Genomic DNA, 19,084 nt, shown 5'->3' on the forward strand with positions numbered 1-19,084 from the left:
TTGGGAAAGTGTATAAAAAAAAGTAATTATTTTTTATCTTTTTAATTTAAACTGCATCAAACAGTTTAGATTCCAATACCAATGTAGTAATTTATTTATTTATTGAATTTATTATTTTTTTTGCATTTAAACAAAAAATATGAATTTTAATGAATATCCAAGAATTTTATAATCTTATTTAAGAATGATATTAGAAACAAATTTGTAGTTTGATTGTGAAATGTATTTTTGTCTTAGGGTGGCTATCCAGCTAGACTTAAAAAAGTTCTTATTGTGACAGCACCATTATGGTTCAAAGCTCCTTTTAAAATTCTTCGCTTGTTCGTCAGAGAAAAGTTACGAGACAGAGTAAGTACTGAAAAATAAAAAATTTATTTCAGGCATGTGATTCTTCCACTATTTTTCGGAATTCCGCAAAACCCGAGACTATTGATTCACTTATTTCAGTGAATCAATAACTTATACAGTAGAGAACCATTTATCCGGTATCCAGAAAACCGGGAAGAATTTCGCTTGGTTTTCCCGCTATTTAAAAGTACTATAACGATTATAAAAAAAAGCTGAAATTTGTCTCATCCTATAGTTGAGCAGAGGGAAAGGGAGGAATTCTTCTCCTCACTTGCCCAGTGGAACTTCAATTCTTCCCCTGACCTTGAAGATCATTAGATCCAGAAGGGGTAGGGAAGGGACAAATGTTTTACTTTCTCCGGTGTTTATTTTCTTTTTCTGATAAGCTGCCATCAATCAAACTTAAAGGAGTGGTAAGCTGATTTCGTTTTCTATTTGAAGGGACAAATGTTTTACTTTCTCCGGTGTTTATTTTCTTTTTCTGATAAGCTGCCATCAATCAAACTTAAAGGAGTGGTAAGCTGATTTCGTTTTCTATTTGATTTACGAGGGGGTGGGGAAAATGCATTGCAGAAGCATACCAATAAATGTTCGAGTTAAGGAACTTGAAACATCTGACTAACGCCCGTATTCACCATTGACCCTAACCCTCAGTCAGAGTTCAAAACAGGTTTTATGAGAGCAACTCCAGGTCAGAGTCCAAAATTTCATTTCACCGTGTGCGTAGCTGCGAGTTACTCTTACCCAGAGTTAAGTAACTTTAACCTGAAGATATTCCCGGTTAGAGTAACCGCGCATGAGCAGTAAACTAGTGTTTGTTCATTTACTTCGTTTTCTTTGTCGGTATTTTTTATATTTCTGCTCTTTTTCGTTTGATAATTTTAATTGTTTTGAATTTCGATTCTTTTTTTGTATTTTTAACCTGCAGATTTCCCCGGTTTGAGCAAACGCGGATATAAAGAAGGCAATTTTTTATTTATTTATGTTTTCAAAAATAACACTTTTCATGTTCGGTTGCTTATGTTCAATGAGGTCAATATTTTTCACTTGATGCAACTATAATTAATTTATATCCTTGCCTTGCCTTCAAAAAAATATGGCATACCATAATATTAATAAATTGAAAATATATTAATAAAAGGAAAATTAAATAACACTTTATTTTGATGTTCGGTTGCTTTTTTTATGTTTAATAAGATCATTTTTTTTACTAGATGTAACTATAATTAATTTATATCAAATAAAAGCTTATTAATAAAATGAAAATTAAATTTTCTTGAATCAATATCTTCTACAGAAGATGCTATATATATTTCTCAAATTATTATTAGTAGTCGTTACAGCACTTAAATAATTTTTCACTCGAAAAAAAAAAGTCGTGAATAATAAAGATTGCGGCTACAATAATTCAAATGAATAGTGTAAGTAAGAAGATTGTAAATAATTTAACTAACTTTTACATATTTTTTAAAAGAAAGAAAACAATCGATTCTTGAAAGAAATATAAAATTTAAAAAAGAATATAATTCATTAAATGTTTTTAGATTTCGATAATATCTATCGAGATGATAGATCTTGCCCAAAAATAAAAATAGTTTAGAGTTGAACAATATGCAATATTTAGATATGAAGATAACGAAAAGAATTTAAAACTTTTTTAATCCATAAAATAAAGCTACCTATTAATTAAATTTAAACACATATACATCATTTTAAATATATATTAGAAATTATGCTGAAATAAATATTACTTAATCAATGCAAATTTTGATCCGAGGTAACATTTTAACTACACAATATTTTGCATCAAATAACTTTGCAAATCAGGAAATTTAGAATTTTGTAAGCATAAAATAATCTGCTGAATATTTCGAAAAAATATGATCATTTGGAAGAGATTTATTGCTTAAAACTATATGAAATTAAAATGCCCGTCCTTAGTTATAATTTTTAATATATAGCCTGACTACTTTATGACATATGGGACATTTATACAACTGATATATTTCCATGTACAATTATCAAAATAATAAAATTTTTAAAGGCATAATTTTTTTTAAATTTTAAAGTTTTGGAATATTTGTTCCGATTATGACATTTTCCTTTAAAAAATTTTTTATCTTATTCACCATATCACCGACGTCGATTCTCTCTTATCATCACAATAGTATCACAATAGATGGCAGCACAATAGTAGTCATTTATAACTTCTGAATAATATGAATGAGTTGATTTATGCTTAGCTGTACTAAGAAGTTTATTATATACAATTTCATTTAAAATTTTTAAAAAAAAATTCTTCTCAATGGTTTAAGTTATCGATAGTATGTTATGAAGGGGAAGAAAAAAAAAGATTCAAAATACGCGAATAAGGACGATGATGTTAGCATAATACCCTTGATCATAGTGTAAAATAAAATTATTAAATAATTGTGTGAAATAAAAGTATTTTTAATCGAATTTCAGTTACATTTCTATGGTTGCTTGCGGCTTTATGATATCCATAATAATAAAATATCTAAATTCATAATAATAAAGCTCGGATCCTTTTGCTCATCAATACAAGTCAGTTAGGAAAACGAAAATAAACATATTTTTTATTTGACCAGTAAAAGAGAGATTCAAATTTAATTACTCGATGCAATCTTTTTTTCTTCTTCTTTTAATAGAAATGTTTTTTTAAAAAATAGCAATGAGAATTGAAAACAAACGCTGTTAATACGGCTAGAAATCTACCGCTTGTCACTGCCGGTCAAGTAACCCGCAGTTAAGAAACCGACGGTCAAAAAATAATGGTGGAATCACTTTTGAACTCTCGGTCAAAGTTTCCCAACCGGGGGTTTCGGAACTGGGAGTTACGCGTTAGGTCAGAGTCAATGGTGAATACCATTTGAGAGTATTGATTTTAAAGGTGAAATGTGAGATTTATTTTAAGTCATCCACTTCAGTTACTCAGTTTTGTTTTTTATTATGGTGAATTGTTTTATTATTTCGGATAATGCATTACTTAATCACCAGTTATATTCATCTGTTTGACATCAATTATTAAAACAATATTTTTTTGTTGAATAAATTCTGATTTCTTAGAAATGGGATATCATTAGCAAGTTTTTCTTGATGTGCAATCACATCTGCATTCATTAAAAATAGTCTTTTAATAAAAAAATAAAGTAAAAGGAGAAGATTGTTTATTAATTTAAGCATATAATTATTTGTTAATAAAAGCAGGTGATTATTTTATAAAGAAGATAGTTTTTTTTTTTTTAAATTTTGATTCTGTTTTTCTACTGCATTGTTTTTTTTTCTTCTTTTTTTTTTCCTTTTAGGATAAATTTTGTACTCAATAAATTATTTCTTTTTATTCATAAATTTTATCATTAAGTTTTTTTTGTTTTTTATTCCGTTTATTTTATAATATCCTGTCTCTTCTCATGAGGTTTTAATACTTAAGTTAGTGCCTTTTTTAAATATTGTTTCCGCTCCATAATTTTCAAGCATTGTTTTTATTTAGATTAATAAGTTTTTTTTTCATCCCCCCCCAGTATAATTAGGTTTGAAATATATTGCGTTTTTTAATTATTGATCTTGTTTTATATTAGTTAATTTGGGGATTTTAATTATTATCAAAAAATAAATAAGCAAATTTTGTATTTTTTAAACTTGTTTTTCTTGTCTGAATTTGCAACTGTTTTTATCCTTTTAAATGTTATTTTTCTGACATTTTTTTTAAATTAGGAGATCTTTTCATTTTTTTCCCTATTTTTAAATATGTTTAACTTTTTCCTTGTAATTTGGGTTTGATAAAACATCGATTAACAGCACTTTTGGCCGATCCAGAAAACTGGGAAATTCAGTCATCCGGGATAGCGATGGTCCCGAGCATCCCGATTAATTGGTTCTCTACCGTATAACGAAAAAAATGTCTCATAGTTTCGCTGATGTAAAATTTAAGTTCTTCTATACAAAATCTCGTTAGCAAGAAATTTATTCAACACTTAGGGGCAAAAATTTTTTCTAAGTACTCATTGAAGGATTTTTATGTAGTTTAATCTGACAATCATGAGAAAATAAGCATTTAAAGTTGCATTTTTTTATTTTTTAAGAAAGTTATTTAAAAACTAATTTATAAAATTAAAAACATTAAAAAATTTATTAATATTCCCTTCCAAAAAAAGAGATGCTTATAAAAATGTAACAAATTGAGAATAATCCTAATAAAATAATCAGAATTAAACTGATAAAAATAGATAATTATAACAGTGTTGTGTAATTATTATTTAAACAGTGATTTAATTTTTTTAGAAACGGAATATGAATAAAAAGGCAGCCTTTTTAAGGGATGGGTGGCTGATTTTAACAAAAAGGACAAAGAGGACTCATTTATAGGGATCAAAGGGACAGCAGGGCCGAACGCCATTCTAAAAACGCTTAGGAGGGATACTGCATAATTTGTTTTTCTTACTTAGAGTACCTAAAATTGTTATCCACTAATTCAATTTTTATATTTTTCTTTTTTTTTTTTAAATTTTTGTTTGCTGAAGTAATTATATAACTAATCTAAGAATTATAAGATATTTTGTTCTCAAAGGAATTGGATGAAAAGAGCAAGGGGGAAGAAAGAATCATTCTTTAAAGTAAAAGAGAGTGGAAAAAAAAGAAAAAACACCAACCTTTCTCCAAAAATTTTAAACTTTTTAACAATTTTTAAGTGTATAAATTTTGAATTGAATTGGTTTTAATACACCACAGAACCTTATCATATTGGTGTTACGAGGGTTGCTATTTATATTTCTGGCCTTGGCAACAGTAAGTGTTGCTAGGCGACCACAGACGATTTTAATCGAAAGTTTGATATTTTAAAACATAAATTCAGCAGACAATTTACCATTATAGCTTCATTTGTGTTGTTGATAGTAAATTGAAAAGTTCTTCTCTTTCAAAAAATGGAATTGAATCGTGAACATTTTCGTGCCATTATTTTTCATAACTTTCGACGTGGATTGTCAAGACAAGAGTGCTTCGATGAACTTAATTCTTTATTCAGTGATAAAGCGCCATCCTACAGCACTGTAAAAAATTGGGATAACGAATTTAATCGTAGTCGACGTTCGATCCAGGCCGAATCCCGTGCAGGTCGTCCAAAATCCGTTGTTGTGCCAGAAAAGATCGATGTTGTGCGTGAACTGATAAAGCAAGATCGTCATGTGACATACCGTGAGATAGAGGCGTCTTTGGACGTTAGTATGACTAGCATCAATAAAATATTGCATGAACATTTGAGCGTAAAAAAAATTTGTTCGCGTTGGATCCCGCATAATCTGACAAACGCTCAAAACAAGGCTCGTGTCGATTGGTGCACGGAAATGTTGGGAAAATACGTTCAAGGTACATCAAAGGTTGTGTATAACATCTACACAGGTGACGAATCATGGATCTATGCATATGAGCCGGAAACAAAACAGCAATCAACTGTATGGGTCTTCCAAGACGAGGCAAAACCAACAAAAGTTGTTCGAGGAAGAAGCACATCGAAACAAATGATTGCCTGTTTTTTCGGCATTAATGGTCATGTGGCAACAGTGGCGTTAGAGCAACGCAGGGCGGTCAATTCTGAATTGTACACGACCATTTGTTTGCCAGAAGTCATCGGAGAAATTCGAAAAAAGCAGAAGAACAGGCGAATCATTCTTCATTATGACAATGCGAGCTCTCACACATCGACTCAAACAAAGGCATTTCTGATGGAGCGAAAGATCGAACTGATGGGTCATCCGCCGTACAGCCCTGATTTGGCACCCAATGACTTCTTCTTATTCCCACACATCAAAAATAAATTACGTGGACAACGATTTTCGACCCCCGAAGAAGCGGTTGATGCATTCAAAACGCATGTTTTGGAGTTACCTCAATCGGACTGGAAAAAGTGCTTTGAAAATTGGTTCAAACGCATGCAAAAGTATATTGATCATGATGGAGAATATTTTGAAAAACAATAAAACCAATTTCGATCCTACATATTTGTTTTTTCATTATTAGGCCGGAAATATAAATAGCAACCCTCGTATGACTTAATTATATTCATCGTTGAATCTTAAATGTTTTATTTCTTTACATATTGTATGTTTTTTAGGTTTACATGGTAAGTGTTCCTCAGCTTCCACTTCATGTGCCATTATCTTCATTACCCTTGGAGCTTGGTGGAAATGCATCCATTGATCATCAGACATGGCTTTTGCATTGCGTGAAATCCATGGCAAATCGATGCGGTGACCTCTTCGATTTTGTCTCCGCTCCCACTTCCCCATCCGCTTTCTCACCCCCAATCATGCGAAGTAATGGATTGGCTACTCACTTATTCCACTTTGCCAGCAGCGAAGGAGAGACAGACGAGTCGAGCGAAAATCAAAGCTCCATACACGAGAAACAAAACTCTGAAGATCGTGAGAAGGAGGTTGAAGTAATTAAGGAAATATCCCTTACTGTTCAGGATGTGCAAGTACCCTCTTGCTCGCCACTTCATGAAAATTCTCCCAGCGAGGAAAAGACGAGCACGCCTTCTTCCATGTCTGCCGATTCTTTACACGATGACTTAACAAGTGGGCAGAGTTTGGAAGAATTTATAGAGCATTTGCAGAGGAAAGGTAGAAGAGGCTTGCACGATGAGTATGCAGATATCAAATCTAAAAGCTCTGATGGAACCTTTGAATCTTCAAGGTTTGTACTTTCTCCCTATTATTTTTTTTAAAAAACATTTCTTCCTTTTTGTTGTATTAGTTCTCTGATTGAAGTTGATATTCAATCTATTTAAATCACTGCCGTACAGACTTTTCCATTATTAATTTTTAAATTTGAAATTTTTTTATAAAAAAGACTAGAAAAAAAGACATGGAAAGGGTGTAATAAATTAAAATTACCTATAAAAAAATGGGGAAGTAAAGGCGGGTTGTGCACAATAATGAATAAATTGCTGTAATCCTGCCTTTGGTCACGATATTGTAAAGCCATAACCTTTACGACTCATTTGGCCCACGACAGGCTGTTATAGTAATGCCTTTACACTTTTTACGTAAAATTAAGCTGCTATTTCTGTCCATTTCAATACAAGCAGTAATGAGAACAAATTATGTATGGTGGTCCATTTTTAATGTGAAGCTTGCAAAATATTTGAAAAAAAAGAATTAGGTAGTATGGCAGTTTTGCTAATTATTCAGGCAACTGCTGTCTTTTTAACATTGATAAGTCAAATGAAGCATATTTCTACTTATTAATTTAAATTTGGTTTTAAGGCTCACATTATGAATTTATTATTATTGTTTGATTATGTCTCTATATTTGTTTTATAAAGCATAATAAGTCTTTCAGTACCATAAATAGAAATACAGGGACAGAAGTGCTCCCTATTCATGCATGTTCCTCCTATAAAATGTAGTCAGCATATATAATGATGAGAGATGTAATGCACATATTGTTGCACCAGGAAGAAGTTTACATTATAAACTAATAATTGTAAGGCATTAACTATAATAATTTAGTATTATTATAAAAAGACGTTTAAAACAGTCATGTTAAATCATTGGTTGAAATGCAAAATTGATATATTAATATAGAATGATAGTAATATTCAATTGGTTTTTAAAGTTTTATCTATAGGTTGACTGCTATGAGAAATAAAATTTTCATAAGCAATTATTGATCTCTAAACTTTTATGTAAATTTTAAATGTAAATTTAGATTTAGTTATATCATCAGTGGAATGATGAAATTTGCTGATGCTAGTGATGTTTATATGATTGATGTGATAAAATATTTTTAGAAATGCCATATTTAGACATTTTCCCTGAAAATTGAATAACAATTAAAGTGGCCATGTTCAGAAAAATTCCAAAATATCATATGTTCAATCATCAAATTTTATTGAATCTTGCTATCAGTTCAAATGTTATTCAGATTTTTTTTCATGTACTTTTCACTGTGTATATTATAGGAACATAATTATGTTAGAATTAATGCTTATACGAGACATGTTATCTAATATTTCATTAATGTATGGAGGAGTCTCACAGTGGTTTAAATTCTTTCCTTTTATTTCAAAAAACAGTTGTTCAAAGTTACTGTGGGCTGTAAAGAAACAAGGAAACAAAATCTATTTCCACCTAAAAGTTGCACTAAAAGTTCAGCTATATTTACCAGAAGCTAAGCTATATTTAAATCATTATTATATCATTTTCAATAACAGGAATCATGCACTCTGAAATGAAAAATGCTAACTAATTCTTTAAATTTAATGTAATTTATAACTTAAATATTATCTCTTTTTATTTGTCTATACTATTCCAGTAGCATATTCATTGCTAAAAATGAAAAAGTTATGAACTCTTGAATGTCTTAGGACAAGATCATTTGTTTAATTATCTACAGAAAGTTCGAGAAAAGTTTGGTGCTCGCTTTTGGAAGTAATACAAGCAAGGTCGGTTAGTATTTTGCATTGAGAATATAGAATGAATTAACCTTAAATTGAAATCAAAAGTAAAAATTAGCTTGAAGACCAAAACGAAAGTAAAAATATTTCACAACTAATAATAAAATAAAGATAAAAAGAGAATATATAAGTTGAATAAGATCACAACATACTAAGCAGCTACTATTTAATTAAATGTCAGCTACTTCTCTGAAAACTAATTAATATTTCCTTAGGTTGAAATCCAATCAGGCGAAGAATAGATATTCTGATGTCTTATGTTATGATCATTCTCGAGTAAAACTGTCTTGCGTTGATTCTGATCCATATTCTGACTATCTAAATGGAAATTTCGTAGATGGGTTTCAACAAAAAAATGCTTTTATTTCCACACAAGGTAAGTAAATTAAAATTATTTCAATTTATCCATTTGTATTTTTTAAGTTATATAATATGATTATTTATTATGCTCTAATATTTAGATCATGATGTGGTAGCAATCTGTCATTCTATCTTTGACACACAACAATAATAAAGTTTTTCTATTTTAAATTTTTATTGTTTTTCCATATGTATTGGAAAAAAGTGGGCTTTTTTTTATTCTTCTGTTTATCTGATTATTGAATATGTGAGAGAGTTTTAAAAAAATGTATGTGTCACATCTGATACCATATTTTTTTACACCACTGGAAGATGAAAAAAAAACCTAATCAATAAGTAACAATTCAGCAATTTTTAAAATTTAAGATGACATTTTTCCTTGTTTTATTATCCAGTCGAAAGCAATTTACAAAATTTTGAGATTAATATTAGTAAATAATACCTAGATATGATGCCTCGTCAGGTTAAGCAATTGATTTATACTTTGTGTCGGCATTTCTGCCATTTACGAATATTATATTTGTCGTTAAATGTCATATATATGCCCATAATTTATAAAAAAAAAGTTAAGCAGTTCTAATAATTTTTGTTAAAGTTATCAGTGTCATTTACACCTACACCATTTTTATAGTAACTCTCATTATTTTAAAAATGCGGTGTTATTTTAAGTAAGTAATTGTAAATGCCATCAAGAGTTATTTTAGCAAAAGATATTAGAACCGCTTGATTTTTTTTAAACTGAGTTATGTGCATTTAAAGTCCACAAATATGATATCCTTAAAAGGTAAAATTGCCCATTACACATTATTATTATTCATTCTTATTATTATTCTGAAAATAAATAGGTGTTTTATGAATTATTATTAAACTTTTAGGACCATTGCCCAAAACATTTCCAGACTTTTGGAGAATGATTTGGGAGCAAGTAGTTGGTGTCATAGTGATGACCACACGGACTATTGAGCGTAGTCGAGTTAAGTGTGGTCAATATTGGCCCAAAGATGAGGGATGTAGTGAAGAGTATCTTCCTTACATTGTTCAGAATGATGGTGTGGAGTACTTCAGTGATTACACTGTTACAAATCTGAAAATAACAAATATGAAAGTAGGTTTCTCACTATGGTTGCAGGTTACTTCTTTTTTTTATCTATTTATATTTCACCTAAATAAAATTTAATCAAATTAATTTTATATCTTCACTAATGAAAAAGAAATTTACAATAATCAGGAGCTTAAAGATGCCAGATCTTACAAAGAAACATACATGAATCAAACATGAATTGTAGGTCAAACATGAATTGTAGGTCAAACATGACTTTGAACTACGGGTAAGAAAAAAATTCTGATACATTTAAAAAAAAATATTGTTTTTCTCGGGAAATATATTTTACACAAATTCCACATTTTGTGGCAATTTATATTTGCCACAAAATCGGGCACCCTGATCGTTCATAACTTCCAGGCCCACGACGGGCTGTTGTGAGAATGCTGAATTTTTTATAAAATCGGCATTATATGAAATTTTTCCAGTCTTAAAAATTTTGCATGGTCTTAAAAATTTTTGTCATTAGATAATTGATGATGAGTAAAGAATTATTCTAATGCACACGTAATATATACTTTTATTATAATCATTTTAAAGGGAATGATTTTTTTTTATTTTTGCTTAAATGGCACTAATAATCTTGAAATAATACATTTACAGTAGAGTCTATAACGAAGTTAATTGATACCAGTTAAGAAATTCAGTATAGATACAATTTTCTTGTATGGAGGTTAGAGATATTTTAAGTCGTTTAAGAAAATATTACCAAAATTCTGATAATCAGTGTCATAAGTTCAAAAGTTTATAATTATGACTTTTAATTAACAATGAAGTTTTAATATTATACATTTATAAAAATCGTTCCTTTTCATTGTACAAATAAATTTCTCAAAAGTGAAGCTAAGTCATTAATTATGAGAATATATTTTAATATGTACTAATAATTGAAAAATTGCATGTTTTGTGATGTTACATATTCATAAAACTAATAATTTTCATCTCTTTCATAAAGCATTAAAATGTAACTTTCTTCAAAAAGATAAATACCTGAAACATTTGCAAATAGGAACACAACTACTTTATATTGAGAATATTTGGAATGCTTTATAACATTCCACTTTAAAGTTTTATTAGTTACAGGGATCAACTTGCTTGCTTTTGGGAAACTACTGTGTTTATTTTATTTTTTGTGCCAAGAGAAATCCAGAAATTTTGAGTTTTCGCAATGTTAGGAACGTTTTTGTAGTGTCTAGATTTCAATATAGACAATTTAAATTATATTTACCTTTATTAATTAATTTAAATTTTTTGAAAAGGAAAAAAAAAAAGAAAACGAACAGGAAAGTAAGTTATTAAACCTTATAGTGAAAAAGCTTCATAAACAAAAGCTTCATAGCTTCGTAAACAAAGCTAAACAAGCTTCATAAACAAAATGAAAAATACTCTTCAAGGTATGTATGAATTTCTAAACAATAATCCAATTAATGCTTAGAAATTCATACATTTTTACTAATCGGGAATTTTGGTAAGGATTAATAGGGAAGTTAAAAGGCAGATACTTGAAATACATTAAAGAAGAAATAAGCAGTTCTTAAATTTTTTTTATTAACATTATTAATATTCTTAGTAATATTTCTTACTGTATTGAACTTATAGTTTTGTATTTAGATTGCATTTTAACTTGAAAGAAAATTCAGTCAGTGTTTTTAAATGAATATTTTCCTTTAGACAAATAAAACTCGCCAAGTATATCACATGCAGTTTACCAGTTGGCCAGATTATGGTGTTCCTCATTCAGCTTTAGCTATGCTTGACTTTAGGGATAAAGTGAGGAAAAAACAAACTGAACATGTATCTACAATTATGGATGAATGGAAAGGACATCCAAAAGGTCCTCCCATAGTAATTCACTGTAGTGCTGGAATTGGCCGAACTGGTAAGTATATAATAATATACAATTAATCCATAATATTCTAAATAATAAACTTTTAAGTGGGTGTGCACACTTTAATGGATTTTCAGCTCTTGAAATATTGTAATATGTTATTCACATTAAAATTATACCTATCACTACATAAAACTTCCTTATTTAAAATGACTTGTATCTGTACAGTCAGTAAAAAAAAAAAAGATATCACCCTGAATAACTTTTGTTATAATGATCGGATTTTCACGATCTAAGTGTCAATCTTAATGGTTCCCGGGGGTGACCTCAAATATGCTAATTAATTAGTGCTAACTATTAATTAAGTTACGAAATCTGACACAAAAACGTACTTTCTCTGAATAAACATGTATTTTTTTTTACATATTTGGATTCCTAACCTTCAAAATATAGGGGGTAGCCGCAATCTGGGAAATGTGGTCCCCATAGTTTGGTCAGGAGAGCGATCCAAAGTTCGTACCCCTTAATGTTAATTTCGCTTTTTGCGTTTTCAGTCATATTTTCAAAACTAATGAAGCAATTCAAAAAAAATTGCACCCACTCATAAAACTCATTTACCCAAAGATAATTTCATGAAAAAAATAATTTTTAATAATTATTAATTATTTTTTATTATTTAATTAAATTGAGGATGAAAAAATTTTGAATTATAAGGTATGAATTTTTTTATACCATAATAATCTACATATTTTTCAATAGAAAAATTTAAAGTTTCAACTGTTTTTATTTATTAGAAGCTGAAAAAAATTAAAATTAATTATTTTAAAAAAAATAATTTGGCGACAATAAAAAAATGATTAAATGGGGCAATTAGTATTAAAATGTGATAAACTTGCGAGGAACTTGACTTCGCGCGCGTAGTGTAAAATTTCATTCATATTTTTTTCGCTAATAATCGTTTGCTAATCTTTTTAATTTTATTTCTTTCAAACTATAAAATACGATGTTTCTTTTTAGTCATTTAATAATGTATTTGTAATTTAGTAAAGAAATTATGAATAAAACATTTTGAATAAAAAACACTTTATTCAACGAATGTCTAGTTTTATAAAGGCGTGCTTCTGATAGAATATGATTATGCACCAGATTGTGCTTACTTAATGTGATTATTTTTTAATTTTTGATTTTCTTTTTCAATAACTGATACAATTTCAATAATATACACACGTATGCATAGATTTGGAATAATATATTTATCAATTTCTTGAATATATATTTTATAATTATTAATACGAATGCGTAGTCAACATTTTTAATCATCTTAAAACTTCCCCCGGTGGCTGAGCGGTAGCGCTTCGCCCTGTCGTTCCTCGGGCCGGGCAAGGCTGACTCAGCCTTTCATCCCTTCAGTGGGTCGATAAATAAGTACCAAGCATGATTGGGAACTAAACACTGGGGGTTCCGCGTTCAGCTGACCACCTGACCGGAACATCTGCTCCTGCACCCCAGAGCCCTAGGTCCAGAAAACTGAGATGGGCATAGTAGGCCTTGGCCCTCCATGGGCTGTCGTGCAGCTGAGTTTAGAGTAAAGTTTTTTAAAACTTCTTTACATCTTATATATCGCCTTAATCTTAAAATAAATTTGTAAATTACGTGTCTATGCGTGTTTCGCAGAATTATTTTTCTAACTTTTTTATTGAATTTTAATGCAATTTTTTTTAAATTCTATTATGGAGATATTTTTCCAATAATATACTAATCAATTGTTTAAGTACTTTAATTAATGTTTTTCTTTAAAATAAAATTACTTTTTAAATTATTGCTAAGTTCTTATTGAAAGAAAACTTAAAATTATTGCCAGCTATCTGAGAATTAAATCTTGTTAAGAAATTAAAAATATTCTACTGATCACACTCAATATCATTCGAAGCAGAACAGCTGACTATTTACTAAAAATACTATTGTTTACGAAAAATGAAGATAAATTATTAATTTTATTTTTTTTTATTACTTCTTATTTATTCGAGTAATGAAAAGTAAATGCGTATGTGCGCACAGGGGAAAAATTTAACAGATTGTTTTGTTTTTTAAATGAACAAAAAACTATGGGCATGCAATTTTAATTCAACATTCAAAGTTAATCTTGTGCGCTAACCCTTTTAAGTTACCCTTTTGTCTTAAAAAGTTGAAAATATTTTCTTTAAAAGTTGTTTGTATAATTTCTCAACTTTTGCACAGTTCAAAAAAATATTGCTATATCAGGAAAATGTTCGATATGCCTTGTTTTGTTAAACAACTACTAAAATAAAAAATTGCAAAAAGATTTGAAAAGTGTGCTATTTTTAGAATCATCATCTCAAAAATTGTTCTTTTACTCCATTTGACTTTTTTCTTCTTAAATAACTTATAATCATAGTTTTAACACACGTTTTGAAGAAATTATGTATACAAATTTCTCCTAATATTTCGTAATAAAAAAACAAGAATATTAATGATTTATTTATACAGTGAAACCTGCCAAGTTGACCACACTTGTAAGTTTTACACCTGAATAAGTTGACCTCAATTATCAAGAACGGAAATTTTCCTACATAATAAAGAAGCAAAACCTTTGTAACTTGACCACCTGTCTATCTTGTATGTTGACCACTGAAATAAGTTAATTTTGTCTAGGAGTATTATGAAATTCTATTCTAAAACCCTCATAAATTGACCAGAAAAAAAAATTCAGAAAATTTTCTGTCATTTCGCAATGTATGTTAATATTTCACTTGTTTGGTGAAATAGTGTAAAAAGCTAATCTAAACCTTTTTGTGAGTTGACCATCTGGGGAAAGTGTAGGGAGTCAGCTTTTGACCATTTCGTTCATTCATTCATTGAAAAGTTGCTCTTCCAGTTGCAATAGTGAGCAAATAGGCTTGTATGCGTAGTAATAACATAATAAATTTTAAAGTGTTAAAATAATTTTGTTTTGTTAAAATTTTCAATGTTTTCGTGTTCTGATATTTTAAGAAATTATTTTTATTAAACACTTCACATGCATAACTAACAAAATAATTTTTTTTTAAAAGTTAAATATTAAAATTATTTCTGTGTAACAAATTGAAGTTCGTTTAGGTTTAAACACATTTCTTGAGATATTCATTTGGCCATTTGCTAAATCAAATTTTTAAGTCAAGTAAAAAAAAAAAATTTTAATGTATAGCAACATGTAGGAAATGAAAAAGTAAACAATGTCCCACCCCTTCTATAAGTTGACCACTTGTCTACGTTGGCCACTAAAACAATGCACATGAAGTGGTCAAATTACCCAAGTTTTACTGTAATTGTTTCATTGAACCAGAGTAGTTAATTGTTTTCGTAATAATCGGCCTTACAACTATTTAACTTAGATTCTTTGGACTAGGCGTCACTTCATGCATGTCTTTCGAGATTGAAATTTCAAAGATAAAATGTAAAAATTACAGGAATGCGTAAGCTGGTTTCAACTAACAAAAAAAAAGGGACAAAATCGTTGGCAAAAGAAGTTATCTCATGAAAAGAGTGTCAGAGTTGAAAAATTATTGTAAAAACTGTAACAATTGTTACTCTTGTTTAATTAAGGGTATTATAAACCTAATTTTCGTTTAATCATGTTTTTTAAAGAACTAACGAAAGGAGTGTGTAAATAACATCAACTCTTTTTACTGCAAAGTAAGTTTACTTAATATCATTTGCAAATATTAAGAAGTACAAATTCTTGACTTGCTCCTTAAAATAAAGTTTTATTTTAATCGTAGTTGAAGAAGTACGGATATAGTTAAGGGAGGTATGCGACATTCGAAAAAAAAAAGTCGTGTGATAGAGATAGTTTTAAACAGAACGAATTAGTTCTTTTAATTGAAATGCTAACAATATCATTACAGCATTTTGGTTAACAAGTGCCATGAAAAAAGGTTCTGAACTTAAGATATGGATTTTAATATATTTTCCTATTTACATACCTCCTTGATCTCCGCACCGTTTTAATATTCTGTAAAGCATAAAATGAAATAATGTTGAATAAAAAAATAGATTTCAAATGAAATATTTTATTTTCCTTTATTTACATTTTAGATTTTCAAATTCATAACTTTTCTTGTCTAATTCCAAGAATTTTCATGATTTAACGAAGTTACTATTTTCTCCGATAAAAACAGAATAATAAATTCAAAAAGCATTATAATCACATTATATAAAATAGGTATAACCAAAACACTGCAGTAAGAACGCACTTTAATACAAAACCCCTCTATTTAAGCTTTTAGCTCAATTTCCGCTTTTGGTTTCATATTTTGTAATGTGGCAATCTTTTTCGAAAATATTTTAAATAATTCTTTAAAAATTTCACGTTCATGTAATAAGTTCATTTGAATTCGCAGCTCGCTTTATAGATTTCGTTTCATGTTTTATTCTGTTTCTTCTTTATACTTAATTTTCTGATTTCGCTTGATATTTTTACTTATTGTGTTCCATTATGTTTGTAATTTTTTTGTAAAATTTTTTTGAGTGCTTCTCAAACTATTGCATTGATATATTTTACTTTGGCTATATTGATACAATAATAGAAAGTACTATTTTTTTGCTGATATAATCGTGTAAGCTGATGAAAAGATTATATCTTTTATTTTCCGGATATTTTTAGAATTTTTTTTCCGGTTTCCTGCTGTTTTATTTTTTATTATTATTTTTCTTCCCCCCTTTTTTATTGTTCCGTAATTTTTCCCAAGTTTTTTCTACATTCTGAACTTAATTACTTATTTTATGAGTTCTATTTACTTGCAGCTTATGCGCAATAAATAAAACTTGTTATTTTTCGTAATTTCCTTCGTGTTTTTTTTGTTTTTATTTATTATGATATATATATATATATATATATATATATATATATATATATATATATATATATATATATATATATATATATATATATATATATATATATATCAAAATGCTTTTAAAATGCCTTATAACATTTATTAAGTTTTACAATTTTATCGAAAATAAATACCGTGATTTCTATAAAATTTTGCGATTATGCATCAGAATAGCTATCTTTTTTCAGGTCCACCTTTGCTTGATCACTTTTTTTTCCTTTCCTAAGAAACTCGAAGTGCGGGGCAAAAGCATTTAACCCTACAACTCTTCATAAATTTATGATAACTTATGAAAATTTGGTTTTAATTCAAAACTGTCATACAAATTACATTAAAACAGCTTTACAAAAATAAATAATGTCAGATAAAAATTCAAAGATTCTATAATCTTGGAGAATCAAAAATAATTTATTAATTTATTTAAATTTCCTTTTTAAAGGAGATTTTTAAAAAAAAAAAAAAAAAGCCCAGAAAGCAACGTGAAAAATTCTTTTGGTTGCTTAGCAACGAGAAGCACTATCTTCTCCCATCTTGTCATTCATTCAGTTTCTTTATGGTTGTTATAAATTATTTCCCCTTCTATGGCGAGGTAATTTGGCATATTTTTAAACCATCGCCAGATATATAAATCCCTATTGCGACCTAATTTACAACCCATTTTTTTCGAAATTTTGTCTACCCCCCCTATTTTAAGGGTCAGGATTCCAAATGTGTAAAAAAAAATACATGTTTATTCAGAGAAAGTACGTTTTTGTGTCTGATTTCGTAACTTAATTAATAGTTAGCACTAATTAATTAGCATATTTGAGGTCACCCCCAGGAACCATTAAGATTGACACTTAGATCGTGAAAATCCGATCATTAGAACAAAAGTTATTCAGGGTGATATCTTTTTTTTTTTTGCGGACTGTACATGCTCAGACCTGCCAACTGTTCAAAACACAACCAAGTTCTAAGCTTTTCAGCCAGATTCCATACTCACAGGTTTATTTATATTTAATTGATGACGATAGAAAGATGTCTTCTCATAGTGTGTATCTATAAAATTGATCCATTATATGTGTTGTCTCGGCAGTCGTGATATTCTTAAATTTCTCCACGGGAGGCATGGTACAACTAAACTCCTGACTGCATCTAATTATAGCATCATTTGCAGATAACATTGTTTGGGTTTTTCTACGCTTCTTGTAAATGGATCTAAGCCAACTTGTGTGTGCTATACTAGCTCTCACTGTTTAGTTTACCCAACCCTCTAGTCATGTTGAAGTTTTCTCTGTCTGTGCTCTAAGCACGAGTAAATATCTGGTTTATAGTGTTTGTTTAAATTTAATGCATAGTTTTTGTTTCCTGCAATTCAAGATTTTAAAGTTTCAAATAAACATAATGTTCCATTTTTCTTCAGACATTTTTCTGTTTGTCAGAAATAACCACGCTTTGCTATAACTAGCTTACAATGGAATGTCAGGTAATTTAGCTCTCAATTTTCAATTCTCTGGCTTTTATGCCCTATCTCAGGACCTCGTGTCCCCAAATTATTTTCTTAGGCATTTTTTCCTAACAAGTGTATGAATCAACTGACCCTGCAAACTTTGCATATAGTACCCAAAACTCTTCTCCAGATCAGTTTTTTTTTTGTAGCCCGATTGACTTATCATTAATTCCTTTTTAGAACCTCTCGAGAATTTCCTAAATGGGAAACAATACCAAGAATAGTTTCCGAAAAGTTTTTAAAGTCAGTTTTTTTTTTGATGATTTATTTTTCGTTTATTATTTTTTATGGGTAAAAAGCCTGTACTAAAATAAATTTATGTAATTTATTTATTTTTGAATATTTATTATTGTTTTGCTTATTTCTTAGGTTGGCTTGTCTACTATGTACTTATGTAATTTTAAGAATTACTTTTAATTTATTTTTATAGACTTTCAAACATGGATAGTAATTGTTACCTTAGAGATATTATCGATGTCATAGTGATTTGTTATAATAGATCTTCAAATTATAAATATAGATAGTAATTATCTTATAGATATTATCAACATTATGGTGATTTATCATTATAGATCTTAAAATG

The 19,084-nt window shown here is 28.9% G+C and overlaps 1 protein-coding gene across 1 annotated transcript in view; it reads left to right on the forward strand.

Annotated features, from left to right (window-relative positions):
- The window catches only part of LOC107450774 (tyrosine-protein phosphatase non-receptor type 9), a 35,961-nt gene that overhangs the window by 15,458 nt on the left and 1,419 nt on the right, over window positions 1-19,084 (forward strand). Inside the window, exons 6-10 of the mRNA XM_016066672.4 lie at window positions 238-348; window positions 6,479-7,062; window positions 9,043-9,203; window positions 10,063-10,292; window positions 11,961-12,168. Of these exons, the coding sequence (XP_015922158.2) occupies window positions 238-348; window positions 6,479-7,062; window positions 9,043-9,203; window positions 10,063-10,292; window positions 11,961-12,168 (1,294 nt within the window). The remainder of the gene's footprint in view (window positions 1-237; window positions 349-6,478; window positions 7,063-9,042; window positions 9,204-10,062; window positions 10,293-11,960; window positions 12,169-19,084) is intronic.

The sequence above is a fragment of the Parasteatoda tepidariorum genome, chromosome 10 (assembly GCF_982258835.1).
Source record: "Parasteatoda tepidariorum strain Cologne lab strain chromosome 10, Ptep-v5.0, whole genome shotgun sequence".
In the NCBI taxonomy this organism is placed as follows: Eukaryota; Metazoa; Arthropoda; class Arachnida; order Araneae; family Theridiidae; genus Parasteatoda; species Parasteatoda tepidariorum.